Here is a 16,065-nt window from a genome sequence, read left to right as displayed (position 1 = left end):
AATGTTATAACGATGCTTTGCACTTACATATCATGTCTGAAACTAACTCGGTCTCACAAAGTCCCATAACTCAGATCACTATCATCACAGTCCACCCCACAAATGCTGACTGCTGACCACCACACCCCAGTCGAGAGGCTACCACTAGATGACTCCAAAGGCCCCAGTGATTTCTGCAATTCTGAACTGATGAAAATTTAAGATTCCGAGTCCTTTTACAGTAAATACTTACAGAGAATTTTATTAGAAACTAAGCACTGTGCTAGATGCTGCTCAGACAGGTTCTCAGGGGTCCAAAGAGGACAGTTAAGGCGAAGTTCAGAGAGATGAAGAGACACGTGCAAGACAAAAAGAAAAAAACTGGGTCTAGGACCCATATGTGTTGACACAAAATTTGATGACTTTTTTAAAAAAACAATACCTGAGGACATGATTTATATGAGCAAAGGTCCTGGTGGCTCCCTGACCATCTGACTGCTTCCCACTGCCTGTTATTCAAATCCAGTGAGTGAAAGTCACTGAGTCAGTATAGTCTGTTCGTGGACAAGAAGTTAAAAGGACTAACAGAAAGGAAAAAAATCAGGAAAAGAGATGTTACTATTGAAACATAATTCTGTACCCCATAAATACGTACAATTAATATGTGTCAATTAAAAAAACAATAAAGAAAAGAGATATAATAATAAAGAGATATAGAATTGTACCGTCCGATGAAGTGGCCATTACCTACACGTGACTCCTCAGCACTTGAAAATAAACAAACCCGGCTTTGAAGAGTTACTATGAAATGTGAAGTATCTTATTAATAATTTTTATTCAATTACATGTTGAAATAATATTTTGAATATATAGGGTTAAATAAAATACATCTGTTAAAATTGCTTTCACTTGTTTCATTTTACTCTTTTAATGCAGCTACTAGAAAATGTAAAGCTACCTTGTGGCTCCCATTTGCAGCTTAGACAAATTTCTGTTAGACTGCACTGGCTCAGCCACACACAGATATCGAACACGTCAGAGAAGTACTTGTAGCAAGCACACTTTGGAGATTACATTTGTGGTTGTACTCTGCCTGGATGAAAAAATTTACATAACTTGGAAACAGCTTTGCATACTTCTCTAGTTTCACTGAGGGGCTAGTGAGGGCCAGAGAGGGCAGGAGAACAGCCAGCTCTACCCACGTGTCCACGCGAGCGCACCGTCCAGTGATCTGACTGCCTTCTCTGAGTGAGCAGGAATAAGCTAACGCAGACACGGAGTGAGAATCCAAAGCCCTAAGCATGCTGAGACCACAGAAATGAGCTCACACAGGGCAGAGAGAACACCTTCAGAAGGCACCAACGAAGGCCAGGAGTTTATGACCACATCCCACTTCTCAAAAAAGTATTACTTGCGGCATTATACATGGGCACATCAAAAAGTTCACAGAAAAACAGAATTAAAAGATAATATAAATCAATAAATCATTCCATAAACTTCTTAAAGACCCCTTGCATGTGGTAAAACAACACAGAAAATTGATCACCGTAACTGCTTTTAAGAGTACAGTTCAGTAGTATTAATTACAATCATATTGCTGTGAAAAACTATTTTTATGTTTATCAAATTATGATCTTAATAATATTAAAGGAAATTGTTTAAGAATTTTAAATTGTCTACGAAAATGTACACCATTTTCAATTTTTTGTATTCTTTCAAATCTTTGTACACTTTCATTATTTGTAACTCATACCTGCTTTTTTCAATTTTATGAAATGTTTATATTATAATGAATATTATATATTATTTATAATATTATATGAAATGGTTATATCATTTAAAATAATGAAAGGAAATAGCAATATGAAATAATATCATATCACAGCACCACAATAAACCTAATCGTTTTCCAACTATGGAAGACTGGCTTACAATTTCCTGCAAAGGTAATTAATAGTATAAATGAACAACTTGACGAGTGTATTTTTCCCTTTGTGGACTATTTGCTTCGCTAAATATACAATAATACAATTATAGGGTAGAAACATACAAACTCCTTTTTCTTTTTTTACTGCCATTCTACCCTTTTTTTTTTTTATAACCCTTACCACCTTCATTCATCCCGAACCTATGGTTGTAAATTTTGTGCCTCTTTTCTTACCTGTTTATTCTACCACCTTTAGAGAGAGAAATTCCTTTAGCTCCTAAGTGATTATACAGACAATAAGGCCAGCATCGCCACCACATCCCCGACAGCTCCCTCTCGGTCTATCAGCACACTGTTTTACTTGCCAGTGGCAATGAGGAAAGTGGGCCTCTGAATGCTTTCATCACATAGTCCTCTGTGTTATCAGCCAAAATCACGCTCATTTAAAAAGCCACAGACCAAAAAGTTCTCAGACTTCTACGTGACTTAAAATGACTTTTTATATGTCAATACCACACAAATAAACAGAGTGAAAACAAGTTTTAAGTACAGAAAAAGTAACAAATAGCAAACGCAACCACAGAATCTCTGTTTAAAATTATGCCTAACACAGCCTCTCTTTTGCAGAAGAGAAAAATGAGCCAAGTGCCTTTCTAGACATTAATGACTATCAGTCGTTACATCACACATATGTCATCTGACACAAACTTTTAGATCAGTAAACATTCTCCCTCTGCTACCACAGAGGGTCAGTGTTCAAGTCGGAGAAAAAAATCCCAGCGCACATAAAAGCATCAAAACAGAAGCCAAACTATAGGGTAAGTTTCATTTCCCCTATTTCAATTTACTCAACCAATCAGTCTTGCTTCTAACAAATGTATGTGAAAATTTTATAACATAAAAGAGAACTAATTTTCCAAAGCTTTTCTGCCACATGCAATAAGCATTAGGATTCAATGGCAAAGAAACTAAACTTCAGTATAAGTTAACAAATTAACAAAGTTGCCTCTTCCTTTGACTTTCAAGTATAATATCAGACTTTGGGGTGCTATCCAGAAGATTTTGTTACCTTTCTGATAGGTGGATATAAAATGAATATTAGATGATCATGAATATATACATAAACACAGCATGAATATGTACAGATAGTTTACATGTATCTCCTTTATCTTTAACCTGACCATCATAGTTTTGCTAAAGAAAACCTAGGATGTCTATGTCCCACCTGGCAATGATAGAAGTAAAAATGCCACAAGATATACTACAGCATGAACTTTGGAATACATTGCTTAATATCTGTGTAATACTGAGCAAGTTTTTTAACCCTGCTCAGAATCTCAGGTTCTTCATCCATAATATAGGAACAATAATGCCGCCCTCTCAAGATAATTGCAAATATAATGAGAGGCTGGTTAAGGGACACAAAATTATGGCTACGTAGGAAAAATAAGTCCTTTTACTGCACAGTCGACCCAGGAATCTATAATTAACAATGACTTACTGCACGTTACCGAGAGGAGAACAAACATACACATCACGAAGAAATGACGAAGTTTTGCAATGATGGATGCACTAATCATCCTGCATAGATCATCACACGCTGTATACATGTAGTGAAATATAACTCTGCACTCCATAAATGTGTACACTCAATATGTTTCAATAAAACATTTAAAAATAAAGTAATAAATGAAATTTACTTCAGACTCAACAGATACTCAGTAAACATGAATTTCCCCTCTTTTCTCTTATTTTGTTTCTTAGGTCCTCCAAAAATACAAACAGATGGTTGAGAGAGCAGTATTCCAATTTTACAAATGAGTAAATTTAGGTTTCTAATTACTGAAAAAATGGAATTCTCAACACAGTTACTTTCTTTCAACATTATGCCTTCAAAGCTAGCAGTTTTTTGAAAGTTCTTTCAAAAAGTTTGATTTTTCAAAAGCACATTGAGATACTATCTCACCCCAGTTAGTCTGACCATTATCAAAAAGACAAAGAATAACAAATGCTGGCGAGGATACAGGGAAAGGGGCAACTCCTGCACTGTCAGTGGGCCTGTAAATTAGTGCAGCCACGATGGAAAACGGTGCAGACGTTCCTCAAACAACTGCAGAAAGAGCTGCCAGACGTCCAGCAGTCCCACTGCTGGATGTACACCCAAAGGACTGGAAACCATCCTGCTGGAGGGAGACCTGCACTCCCATGTTCATCGCGCTGCAGTCACAATAGCCAAGAGATGGAACCAACCTAAATGTCCATTGACAGATGACTGGATAAGGAAAAAGGGATATATCTACACAATGGAATACCACCCTGCCATTACAAAGAATGAAATTCTGTCATTGACAGCAACATGGATAAACTTAGAGAACATTATGTTAAGAGAAATAAGCCAGACACAGAAAGAAAAATACCACATGTCCTCACTTGTAAGTAGGGGAGCGGGGAAGAGAGGGGAAGAGAGGGAAGGAAGGAGGGAAGGAAGGAGGGAGGGAAGGAAGGAAGGAAGGAAGGAAAGAAGGAAGGAGGGAGGGAGGGAGGGAGGGAGGGAGGGAAGGAAGGAAGGAAGGAAGGAAGGAAGGAAGGAAGGAAGGAAGGAAGGAAGGAAGGAAGGAAGGAAGGAAGGAAGGAAGGAAGGAGGGAAGGAAGGAAGGAGGGAAGGAAGGAAGGAGGGAGGGAAGGAGGGAGGGAGGGAGGGAGGGAAGAACGAACAATCACAATAATTCACTGAACTCTCAAAAGGAGAGAACAGAACTGAGGCCACTAGAGGTGGGAAGGGGAAGGGGAGAGAGGGTTAGCAAGAAATTGGTAAAGTGTCAGATAAAGTGATTACATTGCATAATGCTGAATATACTACTTATCCTAATTTGAGCATCACATATAGCACACAGGTATTGATATGCAACACTGTGCCCCACAGATACATACATCAATTATGTTTCAAAAAAAAAAAAAAAAAAAAAGGACGATTATTTCCCCAAAATTCTAGAATAGAGACTAATTACTGAAATTGTGGTAGGCAACTGGAAAATCTTTATTCATTGGAGGGCAGATGCTTCCCATGTAAGAAACATGAGATACTTTTCCCAGAGTGATAGTCCTGGTCCCCCTCTCCTTGCTGTTGCCATAGTCTGACCTTAGGACGGGGTGCTCGGTAAATGCCAGACGGTCACTGGAATGTAACACGGTAGTGGACGTTACGCAGGAAAGCCATGCCAGTAAGAGTCAAATGGGAATGTGGGTTTTGGGGTTCCTTTGTAAGACACAAGAAATGACTTGCAGTTGAAAAAGGAGAAAGATTCCCCTCTTCACCAGAACTTATAACTACCGGTGGCGCATGTTGAAGCCAGTGACCCACCTACGGGAAATCTAAAAAGAGGCTGCCACCCCCAATAGGCCTAGAGAGGACTGACTGCAGGATGATGTTCCTAAAAGTGACACCCTTCATGGACGGTTGCTTTATTGCCATTAATCAAGATGTTTGTCCCAGAAAGATGCCCTCGCGCTTTGCTGAGCAGCCATCACTAATATCCACTGCATCCTCTTCTTCATCTTTAGAGAAGCTCCAGGTGATTTGGGGGCAGCGGGAATAAAGTCATTCTGTACTTGAACCCTGATTTGCATCTGAACTCCCAGTTGTCTTGTTCCAACCACCAGAAATTAGTATCCTGACAGGGCCAGGACCAGCTACCTTATTTGAGGCACCCAAATCGAAGTAAAAATAAGGGGTCCTTTGTTCCAAAAGTATTAAGAACCTCAAGATGGTTACTGTAGAGCATTAAGCGTGACCAGAGTTCAGTGCAACTGTGCAGGTCACGTGCCCATGAAGCCAGCCCCAGACAGGGCTAAGGTGAGGATCTACAAGGCGACTGGGTCATAGACTCCATCCTTGAAATAACTGACCACAACCAAGCACCCGGGTAAGTATTCCAGCAGTCCTACTAGCCTGAAAATAGTACTGATGCTCTGTTTGCTTCAAATAACTTACAAACCTAACTAATTTTAAGATAAAGTATCTTCAGAGTCCACAGACCACAACCGATTGTGAGTGAATAAAATTCTACTGACTATAAAAAGATAAATTTAAAAGTCACAAGTATAGAAGAAAAGATATCTCTAAGTACAGAAAAGCTAAGTGAACTTGAAAGGGTTTAGGAAGTTTGAAAAAGTTTTCACTTAAAATATTTTGCCAATTTAGTATACATTAAAAGAAGAGGGGTCTTGTAAAAATGGCCACAATTCTCTACGCCTCCAATAAAGAGGCAGAAGCCATTTCCCCACTCCTTTGATCTGCATTGACCAAAGCCAATGGGGGATTAAAGGCAGAGGATTGAAAAGTGCTTTGCATTGGGATCTGTAGCCACGATTTGAACAAGCCCACGCCAGCCTGCCTGCTGGGCCATGAGAAACACGTGGCCTAATTATCCCAGCTAAATGCAAACCAATTGCCAGATATGTGAATACATACATCCTAGGCCATCAAGTCCCCAGCTGAGCCACCAGCTGACCAGAGAACATGAGTAAGCCCAGCCAAGATCAGCCTTGGCCCAGATCAACAGAACTGCCCAGCTGACCCAGAGGCTCATGAGCGATAACAAATTGTTATTGTTTTAAGCCACGAAGGTTTGGAATGGTTCCCTATACAGTGAAATTGCTAGATACAGGTAGCATTCTAGCTCAGTAGGAAAAGAATGAATTATGCAATAAGCAGGGACTGAGACAACCAGCTCACCATTTCTGGCAGGGAGATTAGATTTCCACTAATTTGTATAATAAATTCCAGATGAATTTAAAAAGTATATATAAGGAACGATAGCATAAAATGTTAGAATAAATTATAAGTTCATATTCATATACTCTTGGCATGGGAAGGATTTCCTAAGCAGAGAAATCTAAAGGAAAAAGATAGATTTTACTATGCAAATATTTTTTAGATTTCACATGTCAAAAAAGCATTATAAATAAAAATAAAAGGCTAATGACGAGTTGGTAAAACTTTTTTTACATATATGAAAGATTACATGGTTAACATGCTCAAAATATTTTTATGCACGACAAAAGTAAAATAAAAGATTACCGCTCCTAATATACACAAAATAATAAGAAAAAGATGAACAACTTATCGATAGAATGTTGAACATAGGGCATATATATGTAAATGACAAAAAAAGAAATACAAACAGCCAATTAACATGTTAAAAATGCTCAACCTTGCCGGTAAGCAAAGAAAGAAAGAAAGAATACAACAATCGAATTATTGTTTCAGTTAAAAATTGTTAAGATCAAAATAAATAATAATACCTAGAAAAAAAACCAGACACTTTCATTACTGCTGGTGGACCTATAATCTGGTACAACATTTCTGCAAGGCAATGTGTAGGCATGAAATAATTTTTGATTGAGCAATTTTTCTTCTAGGAATACATCCAAATGAAAGAGTGAGAGAGTCTCGGACGGTGGCCGCTTGAGCTCATGACCCTCATGCCCCTTCCCTTTTGGAATCCTCTCTGGAACCAAACAACACCCAAGGCAGGTAGGCTAAAGAAGTAGGGAGGACACCCCTGAGGATACAGGATCTTCCTGATTCTTAGCTCAGGCCAGATTTGTAAGGTTGCCAGATAGTAGAGTTTCAGAGAGATAATATAACCACTTTCATTTGATCAATTAATTAGCACCACTTTTGAGATGACATAACTTATTAGTTCAATAAGAGAAAGAATATTCCCCAGAATTGTAGTTATCATTTGTTGAGTGCTTATTGCGTACCAAGCACTATTCTAAGTAATTTATGTGTTTATACCTTTCAATCCTCATGACCCCATGCACCACTATTATCATTATTCTATCTGCGGGAAAACTGAGGTTTAGGGAGGGTTTTGTTTTCTTTTTATCTAAGTAATTTGCCCAAGGTCACACAGCTAGCAAGTAGCAAAGCCAGACTGGAGCACAGGCAAGCTGACTTCAGACACACAGTTCTTAATCATTGTATTGTGATACATCTGATATGCTATTTCTAATCCTAGAGCATTTGTTAGTATGCATTTAAAGGAAATAATGTCGGATGTCTTACTCCTACCTTAGAAGAAGGGTCTTTCTCTAACGGGTTCTTGCTGGACCACAATCAAAGGCACCTAAATCCCAGGTCATTCGAGGATCAAAGAGCCACTTCACTGGCTTGGTGTGTAGGCTAGAGGTACTCAGAGTTACTGCTAAACATCGAGAACACAGATCCCATACTGCCCGCACTGACCTTACCTACTTCTGTACCTGGTATACTGACCTTTCGATGCCTAAATAGTAACAATAGCTATCATTATCTAATTTAGAGCTAGTAAGCCAAACGTTGAGCTCAAAACCTACAAGTGTACCCCCACTAATTCTATTACATAAATGAGTATTCTATAAAAACTATCTCACATTACAGCCAACTTGGCATGCTTCATCATTTGTGTAGGAACAGTCTTTGGCTTCACTTTGTTTGTCTGAAGGACTTCACTGGAATTTATAGAAGTGCCTAGACCATCTAGCATCCAAGAAACCCCAAAACTACTTCCAGTTCTACATTTCAGCCATCCTGGCTGCTCAAAGAATGCATTTTATGAAAGAAATTTGGCTTTCTAAGAGGAAGAGCTCAAAAATTCTGTAAATGGAAAATGAAGAGAATCAAAACTTTTCTTGCTTCTGGACACATATTAATACTGAAAAAGCCCAATTAATTCTTGTGCCACTTAGGATATTATGGAGTTCAGTGTGAACAATGTCCTATCTGTATGGAGACATTTTAACAGGCGCACACACGCACAAACAGAAAAGACTTTCTCAGCCAGTAACTTGCAGTTATAGAACCTTCCTGGCTATGACAGTTTACCTGAATCCTCCAACTATGCTATTTAGGAAGAGAGAAGAGAGCTTCCACTTCTTAGTGGACTTTGCACATTTTAGAATAAATCACCCCAATGATTCATGGGCCTGGACTGAAAAAAATTCTCTGCTGCTTTGTTCCTTGTAGCAGTGCCCTTATCAAAGACATACGGCTTCAAGAAATTACCATAGCAACAATAGAACATTCATCAATAGAAGAAATATTCATTAGGTACCTACTGTGTGTCAAGACGTGTACCATGCTGAGCGTAGAGTAGTGAATGAGACAAAACAAGCCCTTGTCTTCACAGAGTTTACACTCTAGTTTTAGGAAGATACTGGTCTCTGCTTCTATTTACACATAAGTCAATTACTACTGCTTCCTTAAATGGTGACAATATAGCATCTTCCAGTTGTTTGGTGATAAGTGGGACAGAATGTAAACCTTTCACTGCACAGCTCAGAGTGCTTCTCCTACTGCTCCTGATAGAATTAATGTGGCACCAAGATTCACAGAAGGACTGAGAGAAAAATTAAAAGTTCGCATCACATGAGAAAAAAAGGACTCCAAATAGGGAGCAAATCTAATTTTAAACTGATACATTAGGAAAACACTAGTAACAGTCAGGCAAAGGAGTTACGCCATGGAGAGTAGGAACGGGCTCCAGCCTGGCTCCTTATGTCAGGGGCTTGGCTAATCCGTCAAGTAAATCATGCCTCCGTCCAGGCAAAGCATAAAGACAAGACAGAAGGTCTATGACATGCCTGTTTGATCACAGTAGAATTGTCTAAAAGGGATTTCTCTCACTGTTAGACTCAACATAGAAACATATTAAGATTTGTTCTTTAATAAACTGTACAAATAAACATATTACAGATTACTATGTAACCATTACAAACAGAGAAGTAGATCTATGCATTAATATGAAAAGAGCTCCAGAACATACTGTTAGAAGAAAAAAAGAGAAGTAGACTAATACATATGATACTCTATGTAGTTTTTTTAGCCTTATAAAAACAATATTTCATTTCTAAATCCCCCCAAAAAGTCTAAAAAGACACAAAAAACAAACAAAATTAAATTTCTGAGCAGAAAATAAGGGACCAAGAGGGTGAATTTAGCATTATACATAACATTATTTTCTTTGGGAAATTATATTCACATATTAACTATGTCATTAAAGAGCAACAAAAAAGGATTAAAATAGACTTTATTATGCTCAAGAAACTCACTGAACAAACAGCACTTCACTATAGTTTAACATGAATATATATAATGAATTGTATGGTAAAAAATATGCTAAAACTATGTCAAATTCCTTGTAGTATTTACATTTTTCCTTCAAAAGTTTGTTCATTCCTTTTGTCAATCTAAAAAGAATGGGGACTTAAAAATACACATTCAAGTGAAAACTGGTTTTGATCATCTTGTCTATAATATTACAAATCATGGCAAATGCCAACCCTGAGGCTAAGCAGAAAAAACAAAAAGCCTCGCACTTTAAATGTATAAAAGACAAAGGAAGTCTTGGTGTATAGAAAGTTTGGAAGGCACTGAATCAAGCGTCCTCATCAAATCCCTTTAAATGCCCCTCCACCATTGTGTCTACAAAACAATACAGCGTCATAAAGACCAGGAGGAACATATCTTCATCCGCAGATACAGCAGGTACAGCAGTAGGCCTGGGAATGAGATAGACAAGTGATCAAAGAAAACCGAGAAGGAACAAGAAAAGAAGGAAGGAAATGAACAACAAGCCAAAACAAAAAGTGTAGTGAAAAGAGAAAAAAGGTGTGGAATGGGAAAAGGCATCGGTGCCTACTGACCTCAGAGACATAAAATCACTCTAGCACAAAAGAAATCGGCAGTCTGAATTTGTCGAACAATCCACAAAGGATTTCCACACTTGAAATAAAGTAAAATCTTTGTAACAACATAGTACTAATCCCATTTTATGAAAAGACACAAAAGTTCTGAGAGGGCTGCAGAATTTCCAAAAGCCACACAGCTTATAAGTGACAGACCTGAGGGCTTTGAATTCCAAGTCCAATGTTCTTTCCAATATTCCACTGCTGCTACAGACTTCCTCTCAAATTGCTACTAATTTCCAAATAACCATGAAAATTTATAGAAGAAAATGCATTATCAATGTAGACATTGTAAGCTGTTTTTCCTTATAAGAAAACTAATGCTGAAAAAAAACCCTGATTTGTCCTTCCAAAAGCAGCAGGATGGAGTGGAGGAGGGGGTGAGGGAGGGAACGCGGTACTAAGGGCAACACGAGAAAGTCCTGTGATAGAGCTATTCAGCACCTGGAATACAGTGGTGGATACACGAAGCTATACCTGTGATAAAATAGTACAGAACTTAATGCCACACCCACAAGTAAATCTGAATAAGATCTGTGGATTTTATCAACGTCAATATCTTGCTTGCACTATCACGCTATACAGTTTTGCAAAATGTTACCACTGGAGGAAAGTGGGTAAAAGATACATGGGATCTCTCTGTACTACTTGTTACAACTGCACGGCAATATATAATTATCTCAGTAAGAATTCAATTAAAGAAAATCAACTGGATATTCACACCACCAACACTGATTTTGAAACAGGATAGTGATATTGTGTAGAAATATGGGAAGATGCAATGTAGTCATTCAAAATCGTCATGATAGTCATTCAAAGACTTCATTATAATGAAACTGGTAGAGGCTGTACTCATGAAATTAAAATTCTTCAAATTATTTTTTCAATACAAGAGATGATAATTTTAAATACTTTTTGGAGACATAATGCATTGAGAGTGACAGCCAGATCGCCCTAGCCGTGCAAATGACAAACTGAGGGTAGAGGGAGAGACAAAAAGAGGAAGAAAAAAAATTTTTGAACTAGAACTTTTATGAAGTTTAAACACAATAAAAGCACTAGAAAAATTAGAAGCTGCTTAAGAATGCCATCTCAAAATATCAACTGACATAATCCTAGAAATATAAGCCAGTTTCTTGGTAAGACAATTAGAGAATTATGGTAATAATTATAGGATGCACCAAGAATTGTCTAATAACAACATGAATCATAAGAGCTACTATTTATCAAGCACATACAAGTACTATGTGCCTGGCATTATGCTAGCTGCTTTACATAAATAATCGGAAATCCTCACAACCACTTTGGGAGTAAAATGTGGAAACCTATGAATCTCATGTAATTTACCCAACGTAATATAGTTAGAAAGCGGCAGAGCTTGACTGTGAACCTAGGTTTTTCTGGCTCTAAAGCTTATGTGCTGTTCACTGTTCCATAATGCACAGGAAAGAAATACCTTATCTTGATATTCTGGTACATAACCCTATGGTAAAGGAAAAATTATTTCCAGTACTGGAAAGTTATCACTGATATTATACTAACCTGCTTGTAAGTACCATCTAGCAAGGTGTCCAGGTGTTGGAGGGGGGCAGGTGTTTTATCTTTGAACCTTGTTAATAGCCGGCGTTGAATGGCCCGAAATTGTACAGCTCTTTCAGATAACAGTTCTTCTAATTTTTCACCATTTATCCGCAGCTGCAATGAAGAATTTCTTAAATTCAGGTTAAACTGGCACAACAAAACATGTTTAAAGAAAATACAGGCAATGGCAATAAAAGTTTGAAAAAGGGTAATGAAGAAATTTAAACATCTTACAGAGCAAGGGAATTAAAACAGTGTGGTATTTGGTACATATAGATAATTCAGTGGAAAAGATCACACGGAAATTCTACATAGGAAGAACAAGTTCTAGCATCTGATAGTAATGCTAGGTATCTACAATTAACAATAATTTACTGTACATTTTCAAATGACTAGAAGACAGCAGTTGCAATGTTCTCATCACAAAGAAATGATAAATGTTTGTGGTGATGGATATGCTATCAGCCTGATTTGATCATCACACAGTGTACACATGTATAGACATATTACTCTGTACTCCATAAATATGTACAATTATTACATGTCAATTAAAAATAAAATTTAAAAAATAATATAAAAATGATGACCCAGTATCACTGGCCTTTATGAATATGAGTCAAAAGCCAAAAGCCCCACACAGACACACCTCCTTGATAAATTACTAACTTAAAACCAAAAAACCCATTTAATTCTACTTGTTAGAAGAAAAAAAACCCATTATAAGCAAAGTGATAAGACAAACAGTAAACTGCAAAAATAATAGCAATAACCAGAGACAGTTACGAGCACAATATCTAGAGAGCATCTACAAATCAATGAGAAAAGGACCACAAGCCTACAGAAACCAATAAGAAAAAGCAAAAACCCAATAGAAAAGCAGGCAAAGTTTTATATGAGTTAATACAAATAGCTATTAAATACACAGTCTTTGGCCTAGCAATCCCAATTCTAGGAATTTACCCTAGAGCTATGCTGCAAAAAGTAATGTACATATAAGGATATTCGTGGATATTCATTACAGAATTATTTGTTCTATTGTTATTACAGTAAGATATTTTTAATAATCAAAATGCCATGAATACAGAAACTGGTTGAATAAAGAAGACTAATTTGCAGGACTGCTAGGTGCTGATAGGCAACGCTGCACTAAATGAAGCAAAGCAGAAAGATACAGGATAGAATGTGTAATGTGCTACCATTCACGTACATTTTTTTTTTTTTAAAGAAGCCTATATATTAACATAGTTGTAACTGCACAGAGTATTTCTAGGAAGACACATAAGAAAATGGACTCTTCTCCAAAGAGAAGATGGAGTGGCTAAGAGATGAGACTCAGAAATGACTCTTTTCACTGTAACCAGTCTCATAACTTTTGGATTTAATATTATTAAAATAAAAGAAGGGGCTGGCCAGTTAGCTCAGTTGGTTAGAGCATGTAACACTGAGGTCAAGGGTTCGGATCCCCACCACAGCCAGCCACCTAAATCCTAAATAAATAAATAAACAAACAAATAAACAAATAAATAAAAGAAAGCTAGTCAAAGTCATAGGATACAAGAAGCAGTCCATGAGATAAGACCACATAAACTGCTAATTCAACTTTATTGAAATAAATATCATATTCAAAATGTTCAGAAATCAAACATATAGTTTACATTTTTGGTATCAAACCAAAATTCCTTATGTTTTCAGTGCATATATTCTCCAGCTACATGATAAAAATTATCTGTGTAATAAAAAGTAACTTGGAATTCTTTTAACTTCTTTTAATCCTGACTTTAGAAGTACTACCTGAGGGGAAAAAAAAAAAACGTTCATTACCAAAAATTAAGCAATGAATACATTTTTAATTAAGATTTTTAAAAGAGAATATTAGCCTAATTATCGATAATTCACTCTTCTAATTATATAATTTGCTGCCACAATATTTTATTTATTGAATTCCTAAAACACAAAAAAATTAAAAAGACATTTTCAATACTCAGACCTCAGTCAGTCAGGTTATCATTCCTTTGAATGTATAACAAAGCAGCAGTGATTGAAATGTTTTTATGTGTTCTGGATTTCAACATTTATCAAATACTTATTGATCCCAGGGCCAAGCACTGTTCCAAGCACTAGGAATTACAGCAATGAATATTAAAACAAATTTAAAAAACCCTGCCTTCATGGAGCTTACACTAAGGGACACCTGGATCCCACGAGCCATCTTGATTCAACGTTTAAAATCATATTCTAATTTTAACGGCTGCAAGTAGAGAGAGGAGACAGAGAGCAAAGGAAATATAATCATGTCCCCTCTAATTTGTTGTGTAGCAAATTTAAGTGCCTGTAGTTCATCATATTCCCAAGTCCCTCCGCAGAAAGAAAACATCCCTGATGTGGAAACTGCAGGGAGCTACTAGCCAACAAATACAGAGGGAAAACTGAGTATCAAACTTATTTGTCTATAGTATTTAATAGACAGCCCAACAGCTGCAGAGGTGAGCCTAGACCAGACCCTTGAGGCACTGGGGCTCAGTCTAAGGCCCGGAGGGAAGTGCACACAGCCCAGCAGCCACTGAGGTGAGCTGAGACCAGACCTCTGTAGCACCGGGGTCCAGTCTAGGGCCCTGGGGACGAAGGAAAGCACACACAGCCCAACAGGCACCAAGGTGAGCTGAGACCAGCATAGCACCAGGGGCTCAGTCTACAGCCATGAAAACCTAGAACAGAAGCCAAGGTGGTGTAATATTTAGATATCATCACACCTTCTGTCACCACAAGGACAGTTCACCATCACAGTAGCAGCTAGGGCCACTACAGGCAACCTGCCACTCACTTGACTAAGCTGATATAAGAAGAGTCACCAGTAGAGCCTGCAAATAGAGGAAGAAGTCTTTATCCTCACAGCCAGCCCCAGAGTAACAGAAGAAGCAGGTCCTCTACCAGAGGATCACACATCAATGAAAAAATACTAGAACTACAAACAAACAAGAAGATATGACCCCACCAAAGGAATACAGTAATGCCCAAATTCTAGACCCCATAAAACAGGGAATCCTATAAATGTCTGCAAAAGAATTCCAAGCAATGATCCCAAGAAAGCTCGAAGAAATAAAAGACTCAATGAGAGAACACAAGGAAACAAGAAAAAATATCCAGGATATGAAGGAGGAAATTAACAAAGAGATTAATACCTTAAAAAAGAATGTAGCAGAACTCCTTGAAATGAAAGATTCACTTATTGAAACAAAAAAGACAACAGAGAGCAGAAGCAGCAGGCTAGAGCAAGCAGAGGAAAGATTTTCAGATCTCAAGGATGGTCTTTTCAAAATAACCCAGGCAGACAAAAACAAGGAAAAAAGAACTTAAAACAATGAGGAAAATCTAAGAGAGAGAGCAGACAACCTCAAGTGCTCTAACATCTGAATTGTGGGTATTCCAGAAGGGGAGGAGAAGAGAAAAGGTATTGAAAACCTATTCAAGGAAATAATAACAGAAAACTTCCCACGGGTAGGGAGAGATGCAGACCTTCAGATCCAGGAAGCTCAAAGATCCCCAAACAGATTCAATCCAAAAAGATCCTCTCCAAGACACACTGTAGTCAAATTTGCAAAGCTCAAAGACAAAGAGAGAATTCTAAAAGCGGCAAGAGAAAAGCATCAAGTCACCTAGAAGGGAACCCCTATCAGACTAACAGTAGATTTCTCAACTGAAACCCTTCAGGCCAGAAGAAAGTGGAATGATATATTCAAAACACTAAAAAAAAAAAAAATATTGCCAGCCAAGAATTCTTTACCCAGCAAGGCTCTCCTTCAGAAATGAGGGAGAAATAGTGTATTTCCCAGACAAACAAAAGTTGT

The 16,065-nt window shown here is 37.6% G+C and overlaps 1 protein-coding gene across 6 annotated transcripts in view; it reads right to left on the bottom strand.

The window, feature by feature from the left end:
* Positions 1–16,065, bottom strand: part of BBS9 (Bardet-Biedl syndrome 9) — a 445,357-nt gene that overhangs the window by 203,287 nt on the left and 226,005 nt on the right. For all 6 annotated transcript variants that reach the window (XM_063113569.1, XM_063113571.1, XM_063113574.1 and 3 more), the window contains one exon: positions 12,182–12,334. In XM_063113569.1, the coding sequence (XP_062969639.1) occupies positions 12,182–12,334 (153 nt within the window). The remainder of the gene's footprint in view (positions 1–12,181; positions 12,335–16,065) is intronic.

This window comes from Cynocephalus volans, chromosome 11, assembly GCF_027409185.1.
Source record: "Cynocephalus volans isolate mCynVol1 chromosome 11, mCynVol1.pri, whole genome shotgun sequence".
Taxonomy (NCBI): Eukaryota; Metazoa; Chordata; class Mammalia; order Dermoptera; family Cynocephalidae; genus Cynocephalus; species Cynocephalus volans.
Note: the sequence above shows the minus strand (reverse complement) of the source record. Positions and strands in the feature narration are given on the sequence as shown.